Source organism: Passer montanus, unplaced genomic scaffold (assembly GCF_014805655.1).
Source record: "Passer montanus isolate IOZ18808 unplaced genomic scaffold, ASM1480565v1 scaffold11, whole genome shotgun sequence".
In the NCBI taxonomy this organism is placed as follows: Eukaryota; Metazoa; Chordata; class Aves; order Passeriformes; family Passeridae; genus Passer; species Passer montanus.
The window spans coordinates 23443735-23457327 of record NW_024357613.1 but is presented as its reverse complement, the minus strand read 5'-3'; the positions used below and the strand labels follow the sequence as shown (position 1 = coordinate 23457327).

The 13593-nt window shown below is 38.5% G+C and overlaps 1 protein-coding gene across 2 annotated transcripts in view; it reads left to right on the top strand.

Annotated features, from left to right (window-relative positions):
- Positions 1-13593, top strand: part of LRRC1 (leucine rich repeat containing 1) — a 69534-nt gene that overhangs the window by 39323 nt on the left and 16618 nt on the right. For both annotated transcript variants that reach the window (XM_039729566.1, XM_039729575.1), the window contains exons 5-8: positions 7761-7817; positions 9408-9471; positions 10298-10372; positions 12113-12257. In XM_039729566.1, the coding sequence (XP_039585500.1) occupies positions 7761-7817; positions 9408-9471; positions 10298-10372; positions 12113-12257 (341 nt within the window). The remainder of the gene's footprint in view (positions 1-7760; positions 7818-9407; positions 9472-10297; positions 10373-12112; positions 12258-13593) is intronic.

The window sequence follows — 13593 nt, the reverse complement described above, 5'->3', positions numbered from 1 at the left end:
AATTTAGCATGGCAAGAAATATTTACAGAGTTTGAGTAGGTAGAGCATTCAGTGTTAATCACAGCTGATTGGTAAATGACAAAACTGAATGTTAAGAACTCAGAAGTTTATTTCAGGAGCACTAGCAATGTAATAGTGAATGCAGTGCCATCTGGCCTTCAAATGAGAGATGTTGCATCCTTTATGTTACACAAGAAAATTATATTTAACCTATATTTAGCAGTATTTTTTAAAAGAGAAATAATTCCATTTTTATTTAAGTTATTGAAGATTGATCTTGCATGAGTGGACGATATTTTAAAAACAAAAATTTTGTTGTAATAGTGGGCTGGATTAGCCTTCTCATTTCTACTGAAATGCATTTCAGTAGTCTTGATAAGCAAGTAAGACCACTTTAGACTATCTCTGTAACACATTTAGGGAACTCCTTGGCCATAAAATGTAGAACTTTATTTTTAAAATTTGAATGTGACTTGTACTACTGGCTATCTATTGAGGCTTTCCCTCAATTATTCGCTGACAAAAATGCCTTTTAATCCTGTTTTTGCTTGTGGAAGATCTGTAGCTTTTTATGAGTCAATTAATCTTATTGATAATTCAATTCAAGTAACTGACTATGCAAATGCACTTTTCTCTGACTTTCAGTCAGAGAGTCCTTTCTGTTAAAATCCAGGCTGACAAAATCATCAACTTCACTTCTTTGGTCCTTATTTAAAATCAGTCTTTGGAAGGAGTACTTCCCCACCCTAATTTGTGTCCAATTCTCCCAGATCTCTAGAAATTACAAATGTTAAGAACATAATCCTTAATTTCACATATTGTTACAAGAATTACTGCTAGACTGCTGTTCTGCTTATCAAACTCTAAAAGCAGACTGCTAAGGAAAGCCTCGTGCCTTTCCCCTGAATGTTATACATTTAAACTTGAGAGGAAAGAATCATGTTTAATTTAGATACAAGTTACATGAAGTTACTTTGCCTCCAATAAGGAGGAGGAAGAGGAGGAGGAAAGCTTTCAAAGATACTTCTGGAAGAAAGGTCTTTAACAATACTGGTGAGACAAAATAACAATTTTATCAAAACCAAGTCTAGTTACTTTGCTTTCTAGTTGCTTTTCCAGTTTCTCTTGTATTCCAAGGCAGAACCACTGGACTTCATGTGTATGAAGATCAGTTTGTTTTGAAATAAGGAAGTGCCCTCAATTAGGAAATAAATACTTCCTGTAATTTCTAACTCGTTTAAGAATTTCTGGCATCAGTACCTAAGAATTTGCATAGGTCACTCTCCCCTATTGCGTGGTGTGGGCAGAAGGTCGCTTTTTCAGTTCTGTCAGATTAGTTTTACAAAAGTTCATCAGTGCTCTTTTTTATCATTTACATTGTAAAACAAGTTTCTATGAGCAAAAACTAACCAAGGCAGGACTATTCTACTATTTGTAGGTTACCAGATAATGGATATGAATTGCTATGTGGCTGATACTGCTTTTGATGCATTGGAAATGTCATTACACCTAAAATTCACATGGAGCTGGTTGTTCAGACACCAGGAAGATAGGTTGCTAGCAGGTGTAGTAACTGGGTGAAGTAAGGCAGACTCAGGGAAGAACTGAAGTGGTAATTAACTCTAGAAATGGGTACATGCTACAGGAGTCCTTGAAACAATCCAACTTTAAGTGCCTAATTTGATGGAGTGGTTTGGGTTGGTTGGAAGGGACCTTCAGAGATATCTAATCCAACCCTTCTGTTGTGGGCAGAAGCACCTTGCATTAGATATGATTGCTCAAAGCCTGCTCTATCTGACTTCAGCTTCTAGGGAGGAGGCATCTGCAGCTTCTTGGGGTGTCCTGTTAGAGTGTTTCACTGCCCTCATTGTAAAAAATGTCTTCTCCAGACTGAAAAATGTGAACTCTCTGGGCTTGTCCTCATAGGATAGGTGCTCCAGTCTTCTCATCACTTTGTGGCCATTCTCTGGATCTGCTCCAGCAAGACTGTGCCTTTCCTGTGCTGGGGCCCCTAGAGCTGGGTGCAGTGGTCTAGGTGGGGTCTCAGCAGTGCAGAATGGACTCACTTCCTTCAGCCTGCTGGCCACACTGTTTTTTGTGCAGATCAGGATGATGTGGTTGATGTAGCCTTGGGAGTTTGGACATTTGGTCTTCTCAGGTCTGTGTGCAGTTGAGGAAACTGTCAAGAGAGGAGAAGAGAAAGAGGTTTTTTTTGGGAGTGACTTGGAACAGGACCCTATCCCAAAGGTATATGCTGTACCTTCAAATACTTAGAGTCTGAGTAAGTGTATATTGAGAGCTAGCTAGTTATTGATTAACTCTGTCATTTTCTTGGATAATAAAAGCTGCTAAACATCAGGCTCTCAGTGCATTGTTGATCTGCAGCTGGAAGGAAGCATTGTGGGATGGGAGCAGCTTACTAGGGTCCTGTCACATGAGTCTGTAGTCATCTAACTGGTGTGTCCTGGGGCAGGGTCATACATGTAGTTGACCCTGGTAGTTTTATTTGGCCAGTGGTGATGGGCTGGAATATATTTAAATAGGGCTAGTTTAATGCATTTTTATGCCATTGTCAGAGTATCACAGTTACCTTATCTCTTGGAATACCCTTAAATAGACAGAGAAACCATATTCCTTTTCTGCACAAAAAAAAAAGGACAGTAAATTGCCTAGTTTAGACTCCTTTCCTTCCCAGTTTACTGTCATGATGGATGTTTCAGTGTAAGTGCTGTATACCCAGGCAGGGTATCCATGTACCAGTAATCTTCAGATGCTGGCCTGGTGAACTGAAGTCCTTTGGAACTAGTGCACTGGTCAAAATGTGGACTAAATCTCTCATTTCTGTGTGCTGCATCCTTGGGCTGTGCTCTGTAGTCATTGCTGCTGCATAGAGAGTGTAATACCAGACCATATTCAGAATCTATACTCTGTTCTCACCTTTCCTATCCTTATTGTGCAGGAGCTTATCTTATTCTGTATAAATATGGGGGCTACATCCATTCTCCTGTCTTCCTCTTCTTTTTGCAGTTTTACAAATGTGAGGAGAAATTACATTTAGGATTTTATATTTCCCCAATCAGCTGAAACTTGCTGGAAGGGGGATGCGTATTGGCCGTGGATTTCTGCAGGTGCTTTAGATCTTCATCTCTTCCAGCTTTGCTTCCTTATTTCCCAAAGCCTGTACTCTTGTCTTGTTGGCTTAGCTGTGTGCTGCTTTTGACATAAGGTGAAAATGTGTAGCTTTTATTAATCAAGAGAAGGGCATTGTTCAGTTTTTATTGACTGAGCATCTTCAGCTTTTATATAAATTCATTTTTTGTCATCTATCTTTATTTTCTCCTAGCTTTTCCCACATTTCTCTTTCCACTTTTGTAATTTTAGCATGTTTTTTTCTTCCCACAAGGAAATAGCATATGTCTTATCATGCTTCCCAGTGCTTAGAAACCTTTGCTGGTCTCTTCCAAGGGCTTGGAGCTCCTAGTCTCTTTGCAGGGACTGTGATAGAAATGGGGTGTGTCTATTGTGTTGTCTGTTTTTACTCTTAAGGCTGACTTTCTGTCCCCTTGGATAGAGGAATAGGCTGCAACTGTCCCTCAAGGTTAAAGTTCTAGGATAAAAGGATAAACTCATATCAGTTTTGTATTTTATAACTTTAAAAAATAAAGTACATTTAATGTCTGCTGTACACTGAAAATGTAATGTCATCCAGAGTAACTGGATGTCTTTTTTTTCCCGTTGTTTTATTTTTTTAAACTTCAGTGATGTTTTTAAACCTATTGCAGTAAATCTCTGTTGTTTAGAGAGTCATCTGTCTGTGAAAAGGTTGTTTTGTGGAACATGGTGGTGCTGATAATCTCGTTGTAATCAATCCAAACTGACTTGCTTTGGAAGAAAAAGAACAACAGGCTTTGTTTCTGGTTTTAGTGGATGATTCTAGTCTACTTTTTGTTTTACAGTAGACTGCTGCAGTTGATGAAGGAATATTTGTGGTATTCCCTATCTGTAGATTGTGTTGAATTGCACTTTGCTCTTTCAAAACCTGACAGGAATGATCAGGAAAGCCACTTCCAGCATTTTTGTCTACTCTGTTGCTATTAGTTTTGTTCTCATTTATTGATTACACATTCTCTTCATTCCTCTAGCTCACACAATGTATACCAGTATCTACAGTCACTGTAGGTAGATTGCTGAACAATTTTATCTGGTCTATACTGAAACTGACATTTTTAGCTGTGTTGTACCTCTAAATTCAACTTGGTTCCAGCCTTACACCAGAAGTCATCTGGAATGCTGAGATGGAAATCTTGTAATTATTTCAGTTAACTTTATCCTCTGCTTGGTTTTTTCCTTGTGCTCAGTAATTTCACACATGTGCTCAGTGTTTGAGGTCTATGTGGTAGCTTTTGTAGTGAGAATTATTACAATATTAATGCTTTTTTCAACCGTGGTGAAATAAGTATTTTCTGGTAGTGCTTTTTTTGTATGTTTGTTTTTTGTTGGTTTTTTTTTTCTCTTTTTGATGTTGTTTTAGTTTTTTTTCTCCTTTAGAATATCAATTACATTTGCTTGTGCATTTTCTGTTGGATTTTTTTGGGGGAGTAGGGACTGTTTGCTGGAAAGCAGCCTGCAATGCTCTGCGGTGCGTTTGCATTTCTAAATGCAGTTGGTGAACAGCTGCTGATGGATCTTTCCTTAGTCTGAGTAAATTCGATTGCTGTTGCCTTTGTGTTTTATGGTAACTTCTCATGACTGATTTTTCTTTACAAGATGGAGATTAGAATTAGGGGAAGATTCTGAAATCAATAAGGTATGGCTTGCTTTAGTTCTTTTCAGGAACTTTAAAAATACTGGACTGACAGTGCACCTGTAAAATTAAGGACATAGGGAAAAAAGAAGTTATTTCATTTAGTATATTGTGAAAAATAGCTATTTGTAGCTGAGAAGAGGAAGGATTGCACTTTCTGGAGAGAGTGTTACTAAATCAGAAAAGATATTTGAAAAATAACAAGAATTTTCAAGAATTCGTGTAGAATGATTTTTGCAAAAGACCTTAAATTGTGTTTCTTAACAGAATATAAAATCAGAAAAATGTTAATACATACAGAATTTGTTAAGACCCTGTTGGTAAGTGTAAGGATGAGCTATACCTCTGCTTTTTAATATATTGGAGATGAGTGCTTCAGTATGTCAGCATGTCTTTTATATGGTAATGTTCTTTATGGTAGCTGTCACATTTTAGGTTGCAGCACATAGGTTTGCTGCGAGCCATTTCTGTAACTAGTTAAGATTTAAGAACAATAAGTAGCAAATTTCCTTTCATTTTCTGACCTCTTTATGAAATGGATCCATCTTAAACATAGTATTTCACTCTAATGATGCAGCTTTGCTGGTTTAAACTTTGTGGGTCTCTATGTCTGTATTGGTGGGAAGCTTAATTTTGCTTATTGGGGTCTGCTTATATTGAATTTAGACTCAAGACCTTGGAAGAAGTAGAAAGGATGAAGGAGTGTGGGGCAGTATCTTTTCTTTTGTTCTGGGGTGGAGTTAGGCTTGTGAGCATGCTCTGGGTGAGAATAGCTGTAGAATAAATAAAGCATTTCTCCCTCAGAAAGCTTTGTCCTTTGAGATGAAAACGTAATCTGGCAGGCTGGTGGCTCCCACAAGAAGAGAACCTAGGCTGGGGCTGTGGTGGGCCATGGTCACTCTGCAGAGATGCTCACAAGGGACAGCTGCCAGTGAGTGCTCACAGTGCTGCAGCACAGCTGCCTTCCTTGCACCTTCTTGGCAGCTGTACTGGCCCAGGTGTTTTAAGGGGATTTATTCTGTTTTGGGTTGGGGATCTGTGCTACTTTCCTTGTGGGGTTATTTTTAAGTATTATCAGTTTCTTGAGCTGATTCACTGGCCTGCCCCAGTCTAATGATATGATGCAGCTGGTTAAGATGGTGGTTCCCAAGTTCTTGCTGTTGAATATGCTTTTCTGATAAAGATTTCTGTTCAGCCACAGCCAAAGTGGTGTCTGAGGTAAGAAAAGAAATTAAGAGATTGCACCATTTTACTCATCAACGCTTCAGCATGATGGGGAGGGAGATAAGTGGATGTGGGATGATGTGTAAACACAAGATTACAAGGCAGCTTGGAGGTGTGCACATCCCTTTTGTATTCTCTTGATAAAAATGAATCATGGACCTCACCTAATATAAGCTTGAAGAGAAAGTGGAATATTCAAAGGAAGGTGGAAAGATGTTTCTAGAAAACCTGTAAACGTGAATGTAATGGCAGTCTGTGGGTGGCATTGCCAGCAAGACCAGACCCACCTTCCTTTTGGAGAGAAATTATTCTCATCACCCCTTCCCTCTCCCACTTGTTTGGCTTCCTTGAGGATGTTGGATACCCTGTCCCATCTTGACTTGTGTTTTGTTGTGTTAAATTTTTTATGTGTGAATATTCTCTTGTGTTGTTGGAGTGATGGCTTGCTTATTTCTGTCAGTGATTTTGAGTGTCAGTAGCAGAGTTATTCTCACTTATCTTTTAATTGAATTTGTAATAGACTTCTACTAAAGTATCTTTGCCTATATGTTATATTTAAACTATACTTCTGGAGTGATACAGAACCCAGTGAGTAAAATGTGCTTATTTTAAAAGCTGGCAAGGGCTGCTGAGACCGTAATCAAAGCTCCCATGAGATGTCATTCACTGTTTTTTTGAATGCAGTATGAAACAGGTGCATGAGATAAGGATTTATTTCTCAGACACCATCAAAAGTCAATCCATGAAAAATCTTCTTTAGCTTTTAACTAGTCATTACATCAATTCTGTTGCTTTTCTCTGCTTAGATAACTGTATTGTAGTTACAATGTGAAGATTTCTCTTTAGGTTTAAGTTTTATTATCAGCTGTTTTTTTATCGGAGCTAAGTAATTATCCTGTAAATTGGTATGCTGGTATTGTTTGAGAGGAGAAAATATTTTATGTAGTTTTATGTAGTCTGAATACATGGACTTGTTTGGTTTTTTTTCCCCTAAAGTGTACAATTTAGAATTAACATCTATTTCAAATTTAGTGGGGTTCTTGTTTCTTATCTAGATTTTTTCAAGGCCTAGCACACCGTCCCCCTTTCCTGCACACGAGGACAGAACATAATTCTGTTGTCGAAAACTTATTTGCAGTCACCATATCTGATTTTCATTTTTCCCTGGGATGGCGGAGGATTAGAGCAGATTATAGTGTTGGGATAATGTCTGACTCCTTGTGTTCCATTTAGTCATAAATAAACCCCAGAGAAATCTGAATGTTGCTATGGTGATGCTGGTAAAAGCCTGGGATCTGGAGTAAGTGAGCCGCTTAGCAGCATAATGTCACTTAGAGTAATGAGCACGCTGTCATTAGGACAGTGATGGGTTTACCTGGTGCTCTCCAACTTTGGTAGCCCATGCCAGATTCTGACAGCGAGTAAGGAAAAGCAGTTCAAATAGAATATAGCATACTCTGTTTAGCAGCTTGCAGCTACAAACCTTTTAACAAATGGAAATTTCTGTTTTGTCTGTTTACTTTCTAGCTTTAATCTGTTGAAGTATCACAGAGAAACAAGCAAAAACTTAGTCTTTCTGCCTTTCACAAGATGATCTGGTGTAATTAAAACAAGAAAAAATCAGTTCATGGCAACTGTGTGAATGCACACTTTTCTTCATAGAATGTGGAATATAATAAGTAAGATGGTATTAAAATGTGCTTTCTTGGTTTTTTTTTTTTTTTTTTTTTAGTCTTTATAACCTGGCTTCACTGGAACTGAGAGAAAATTTGCTGACGTATTTACCTGAGTAAGTCACATTGTATGTGTTTCTTTATATGTTTCTTTATATTAACATAAAATGTTCTTATTCTTAAAATCTGCTAACATATGAAACTGAATGACAGTTGGAAAAAAATACTCAAAGCCAATTGACAATATGAGATACAGCCTTCTTTTAGCAACATCTACTTACATCCATTTCTTCTAGTTGTACTTGATTAGTAGCAGGAACCTGCAGTCTGCATGGATTGTCTTTGTTCTATAAAAAAGTATTCTGTATGACATAGAGCATCACCAAACACATCCTGCCTGTATTGGACGAGCCCATCTGCAGTGGGAGTGGTGGTTTGGGTTGTTCTTATGGTGAAACTTTGTAACTCGGAAAGTAGAGCAGTAAGAGCTCTGAGATTCTCACTCTAGACCTTTATAGCATTTAAATAAGTGTTTGTATTCAGGGCTGAGTAGCCAAAAGCTTCTAAAACCTGGAGATGAAACCCTTGGTAGCAAACTAGGCCTACTGATGTCTGAAGTCTTGACTTCTTCCACTGTGATTTTTGGAGGAAAAGTTATCTAGATGTCTCTATACTGTCTGTATTGTGGCAGAGGAATTGGTGGTCTTTTGTTAGACTAATATGTTATCTTATACTTTGAGGATCCTTTTGTCTGCCTCTTCTTTCTCTAGTGAAGGAGTTTCCTTCCTTCCTTCACTATCTGGTTGCTTCTTGCAAGAGTTTTGGTGACTCCTGTTCTGCTTGTTTAGGTAATCTACTGGATACTGTAAAAGATTTAACTTTTTTTTAACCAGGATCTCTTCCCCAGTTGCTTTGGGGCAATTTTTCCTGTCAATCTACCCAAATGCCTTGGTTGTGGCTGTTCATAGCAGTGAGCCGCAAGACACTTTAATGTCAGTGGTCAGAAGATAGGAATTGCTAGCTAAGTTTGGCCATGCAGTGTCAGTATGAAGCTATCAAAAATGTTGACAGTTTTATTGCTCCATGAAAATTCTGACTGTCAGTAATTCTGACAATTCTCTCTGGTTTTCATGCTACTGCAGTTTGAGGAAAGTAAGCAAGAGCTCTGTGAGCCTGATTTTGAAGGGTGGCCCTCTCTTGTCTGTTGCTTTGAACTTTTTTTACATCCTTTTGTGCTTCCCTCTGTTTGCAGTCTCAATTTCAGAAATTGATGGATCATATTGAGAAGATAAATGATGGATATTGAGTCTTGAGTCACATAGTTATGTGATCACTATGGGGAATTTTCATCCAGTTGTGTAACTGTAAATTTCCCCTGAAAGTAAATCTAACTAACTATACTAAAGTATGTGGCATTTTCTACCCCAGGGGACTTATTGTTAAAATTAAAAAAAAAAAGAAAAAAGTAATTATTTGATTGCCTATACTAAGTTTTGAGTTTCAAGGTCATGCAGTTACACTGACAAACTAAATTATTTTTTCAGTAAGCTACTACTGCAAACAGTCTGTGCCTGGTAAAATAACTGTCTGCCTGCAGTCATTGTAATTTGAAATTCAAGTTTCAGTAAAATGAGCTTATTCAAATACATGGGGTTTCTGTTGCTTTAGTCTAATGTGGTTTTGTTTTGATTTATCTCATCTCACAGATCACTTGCCCAGCTGCAGCGACTAGAGGAACTTGATTTAGGAAACAATGAACTTTATCATTTGGTAAGAGAACATACCACCGAAACTGCACATTGCTCTTGTTTTATGCATAATTTAGATTAAATAGGTTGTAGGATGTCCAAAGATGAAGAAAGAAAAATGCATGGAGGGAGAGTCTTTTTATAGGTACAGATGAATTTTGACAGTGAGCTGGTGTTTTCATATCTGTTTAGTCTTGTTCAGTACAGTATCACTTTACTCAAAAAACTGCAGCTGATCTCTAGAAAATGAGAGCGTGACACAGCATTTTTTATGGAAATAAAAAAGAGTGGAGGGACACAAAATCTTCTCTGTGCTTGCAGTTACAATGACCACATGGACTTGCGTCAGGAGCTGGATGGGCTAAGCACAGATGAAAGTTCAATTTCTAGGGCGAGAGTGGGGATCTTTGGGAAAGGGCTGAGGCAAAACTGTTGAGGGTTAAGAGGTTCTACATTGTTGCAGATCAATCTACCAAAAATATATCTGTCATCTCCTTAAGGTGATTCAGGTAAATGTTGGATGGATTTTCATTAGGTCAAGGGTGTGCAGGCAATTTGTTAGTGCTCCTTGAGGTGATTCAGGTAAATGTTGGATGGATTTTCATTAGGTCAAGGCAGGCAATTTGTTAGTGCATGCCAGGAAAGAATGGTAGATTATTAAGCTACAGTAATTAATTTGTATGGTGGAGTTCCCAAATACTTACAGTTGCCCTTACTACTTCTAACCAAGGTACCTCTAAATAGTGCTTGCAGTAAGAATTGCCTTACTTAGACTGTAATTGTGGGGTGGCCATTTTTTTTACTTGAAGCTCCTATGCTACTTAACTTTACTGCTTTTTATGTTGTAGCCAGAAACAATTGGTGCACTTTTCAATCTTAAAGACCTTTGGTTGGATGGAAACCAATTAGCTGAAATACCTCAGGTAAAAATGAGCTCTACTGCTACTGTTTTGAAGATGTTTTTGAAAGAAAACCTTTTCATTCATTCCTACAGGGAAGTACTTCAAAATGGAATGTTTTTCTCAGTCTACTTTACCTGTGTTTGGTTTTGGGTGTGTAAGGGTTTTCTCTTGAAAAATTCCTCTGCAAGGGATTTGCCATGATACTGTATGTTGTCAGAAATTTTCTTTTAAGCATTTTGACAAAGGAATTGTTTCCTAATAGGCACATTGTTCAGTTTGTAGGATGCCACATCTTCTGTTTATAGTTCTTGCCCTAAGATCAGGGAGCTGTAAGTTGTCTGAGCTAACCATCACCTTGTGTATCTATCTGAATTGCAGTTTTAAAAAATTTTAGTAGGAATCTTTTTTTAATATTTTTTTGTAGTCATCTTCATCCATTTAAGCATGGTGTTTGGAAGAAGTACAGTAATGGAACTGTTGCCATAAATAGAAATTTTGATTTATGCAGGCAAATTCCCCTTCTGACATCAGTCATGGGATGAGGAAACTTAGCATTTAAAGCTTATAGCAGTCTATATTCCCTTTCTTAAGAACTTTTACAATATGTGGGATGGCTCCTCTTCCCTCTTTTTCCCTTATAGCCAAGTCAAAACCTGTTTTCTCCTGTACCTTCTGCAGTTTGCTTTTACTTGTTGTATGGATCTCATTGTCAACTGTGTGTCTTGTAAATCAGTTACAGTTTAGTGGGTTTAGTTGACTTTGTTTTTGTTGGCTTGGCCTAGTAAGTAGAGATGATCACTCATAAAAGGTGAAGTGTGACTTCAGCTGCCATTTTCATTGAAACTGGCCATTATTGTGTATTTTCTCCAAAGGTGAAAGGATGAACTTTCAGAATAAAGGGTATGTGTTTAATGAAAGATCCTCTTGAGGGGCAGACAGTTCAAAAGTAAAAGAACTGATCTTTTAAGTTAGAATCCAGGCCATTGCTATATGAAAATTTCATATATGTAAAAGTAAAAGACACTTCTTCAGCTGTTCTGTTCTCTGAAAGGTGAATTGGATGACTAAAATGAGATCTGTCCTCAAGTGTGGATGGGGATGTCGGTGTGCATGGGGAATGGGGGGTGCTCTGATAGCTAACAGAGATAAAGGTATTTCTCTGTCTAATGGTTGGATTGCCATGATAAAAAACTTAAGTAGTCATTAATAATAGTAGGTGATGGCAGTATAAGTTGGCAGGTCAAATATTCCTGCTAGAGCAACACCCCCAGTTCTTATTTCTACATTTGTTGTAGTTGGGAGATGTGAAGATATGAAATCCCTGGATGTCATGGCATGTTGCTGTAGCAGCCAAGAGAGACTAATCTTAATTTGCCTAGGGTTGATTGGGAGGGGTAGACTTTAATTATGTGGTGGTTGATAATGTGCCATTCTGAAAAAAACCAACTCTGCAGTCTTTACTTGAGGAAAACTCCAGGTTTGGCTGGTGCTTGCCTGGGTGTGCTCTGCATAGCTTGCCTGACTACTGAAGCCAGTTTAATATTTAAAATAAGAAAGTGTGACTGAATCACTTGGTTAGTTTATCATACATAAAGTGTAAATATTTACTTTTTTTCTGCTTTTAGAGGTCATACAAAGAATGGCCAATTAAGAGGTCATACAGATAATTGTTTTTCTTTGTGGAATTTCATTGTGGTACATTTTTCAAAGTGCTTTCTTACGTGTTTGGGCATGACTTACATTTTTTTCCTTGTATTGCAGGAAGTAGGAAACCTGAAAAACCTGCTTTGTCTGGATGTTTCTGAAAATAAATTGGAAAGCCTTCCTGAAGAAATTAGTGGTCTGACTTCTTTAACAGACTTGCTTGTTTCTCAGAATTTACTTCAGGTCTTACCTGATGGCATTGGTGAGTACAAAGTGAATGCTATCACATAGAACCATTTAATCCGCTGTAACTGGAAGTCATTTGGGTTTTTAAAGTCTTTTTGTGCAAGAGGTGAGCTTGTCTTGTCTTGGTTTTTATTCCTTTTGCCTAGTAGCAAATGCATAGCCCTATTAATGCTGCATTTTAATTGTCTGTATAATGACTCCCTCATAATCCTCTTTCAGTCTTCACTTGATACCTCCCAAACAAAATAAATGTTAATATGTCCCTTCATTTCCCATCATTTCCATTTCACCATCAGAACTCTTTAACAGTGTAAAATTTTAGCTTGTAACATGCTGTGGGTCAAGTGATAAGACTGGCTGAAAGTATCACTACAAAAAGTACAGAATTTTGAGTGGTGATGCGTATTTATCTTCAACTGGACAATGTGATTAATCCTCTACGGAACTTAATGGAAGACTCTTTGCCTTGCAGCACATTAATCCTTGCCTTGAGGATTCAAACTACAACCTTTCTGTCTCTGACCTCTTAGATTGGGTTCAGTAACTGAAGAATGTTTCCTGAGGCATTACCAGTGCCTTTTTTAAGGTGTATGTTTTTTACCCATACAGTAGTTGTGCCAAGTAGACGAACAAGCATTTTTTTTTCCTCTACCTATCGGCTGTTTTTCTGGGAAGTTCCATGTTGTAGGAGTATGCCTTCTTGAGAGGACTTTTTTTTTTTTTTAACCCCCCCCAAAATAAAGGTGTAGGGGAAGGAGGACTCATGAATATGGTTTAACTATATTTAACATTTGAAAAGAGTGGTCAAACCTTCCCTCTTCCTGTATGTTCTATGTAAGACTAAGAAAGGTTTCTCTAGAAGTTAGACTTGGAGGAGTGGGCTGACAACTGTGGGTCCTACAGCTGCCTAAAATGTGTTTGACAGGGAGTTGCAGCAGCCCTCTCTGGTAGTGTGTGCTGGCCAGTGCAGTTGGGGTACGTCAGAAACGGAGCTGTAGCTTCTGAAAGTCAGCAGCCCATGTGTCTGGCTGGATGGAACTTGTTGGCAGAAGAGAACCTTGCTGGTCTCTGTGGAAGCTCCTGGGTCTTGCCCAGCTGGTCCCTGAATCCTTGGTGGGGCTGGTGGATCTGTAGAGCTCTTGAAGCTGGGCTCTCACCAGCAGCAGTGGCTCAGGTCAGCTGTGGCCGTGTCTCCTGAGTCTCCAGAGCTCGGATGGAGCTCCAGCACCCCCAGGCAGCCTGTGCCAGTGCTGCACAACCTCCCACTGAGGAAGCTGCTCCTCAGCCCCAGATGGGATCACCCAGGCTGTGATTTGCAGCCGTTGCTGCCTCACCTCCCCCTGCAGAGGAGA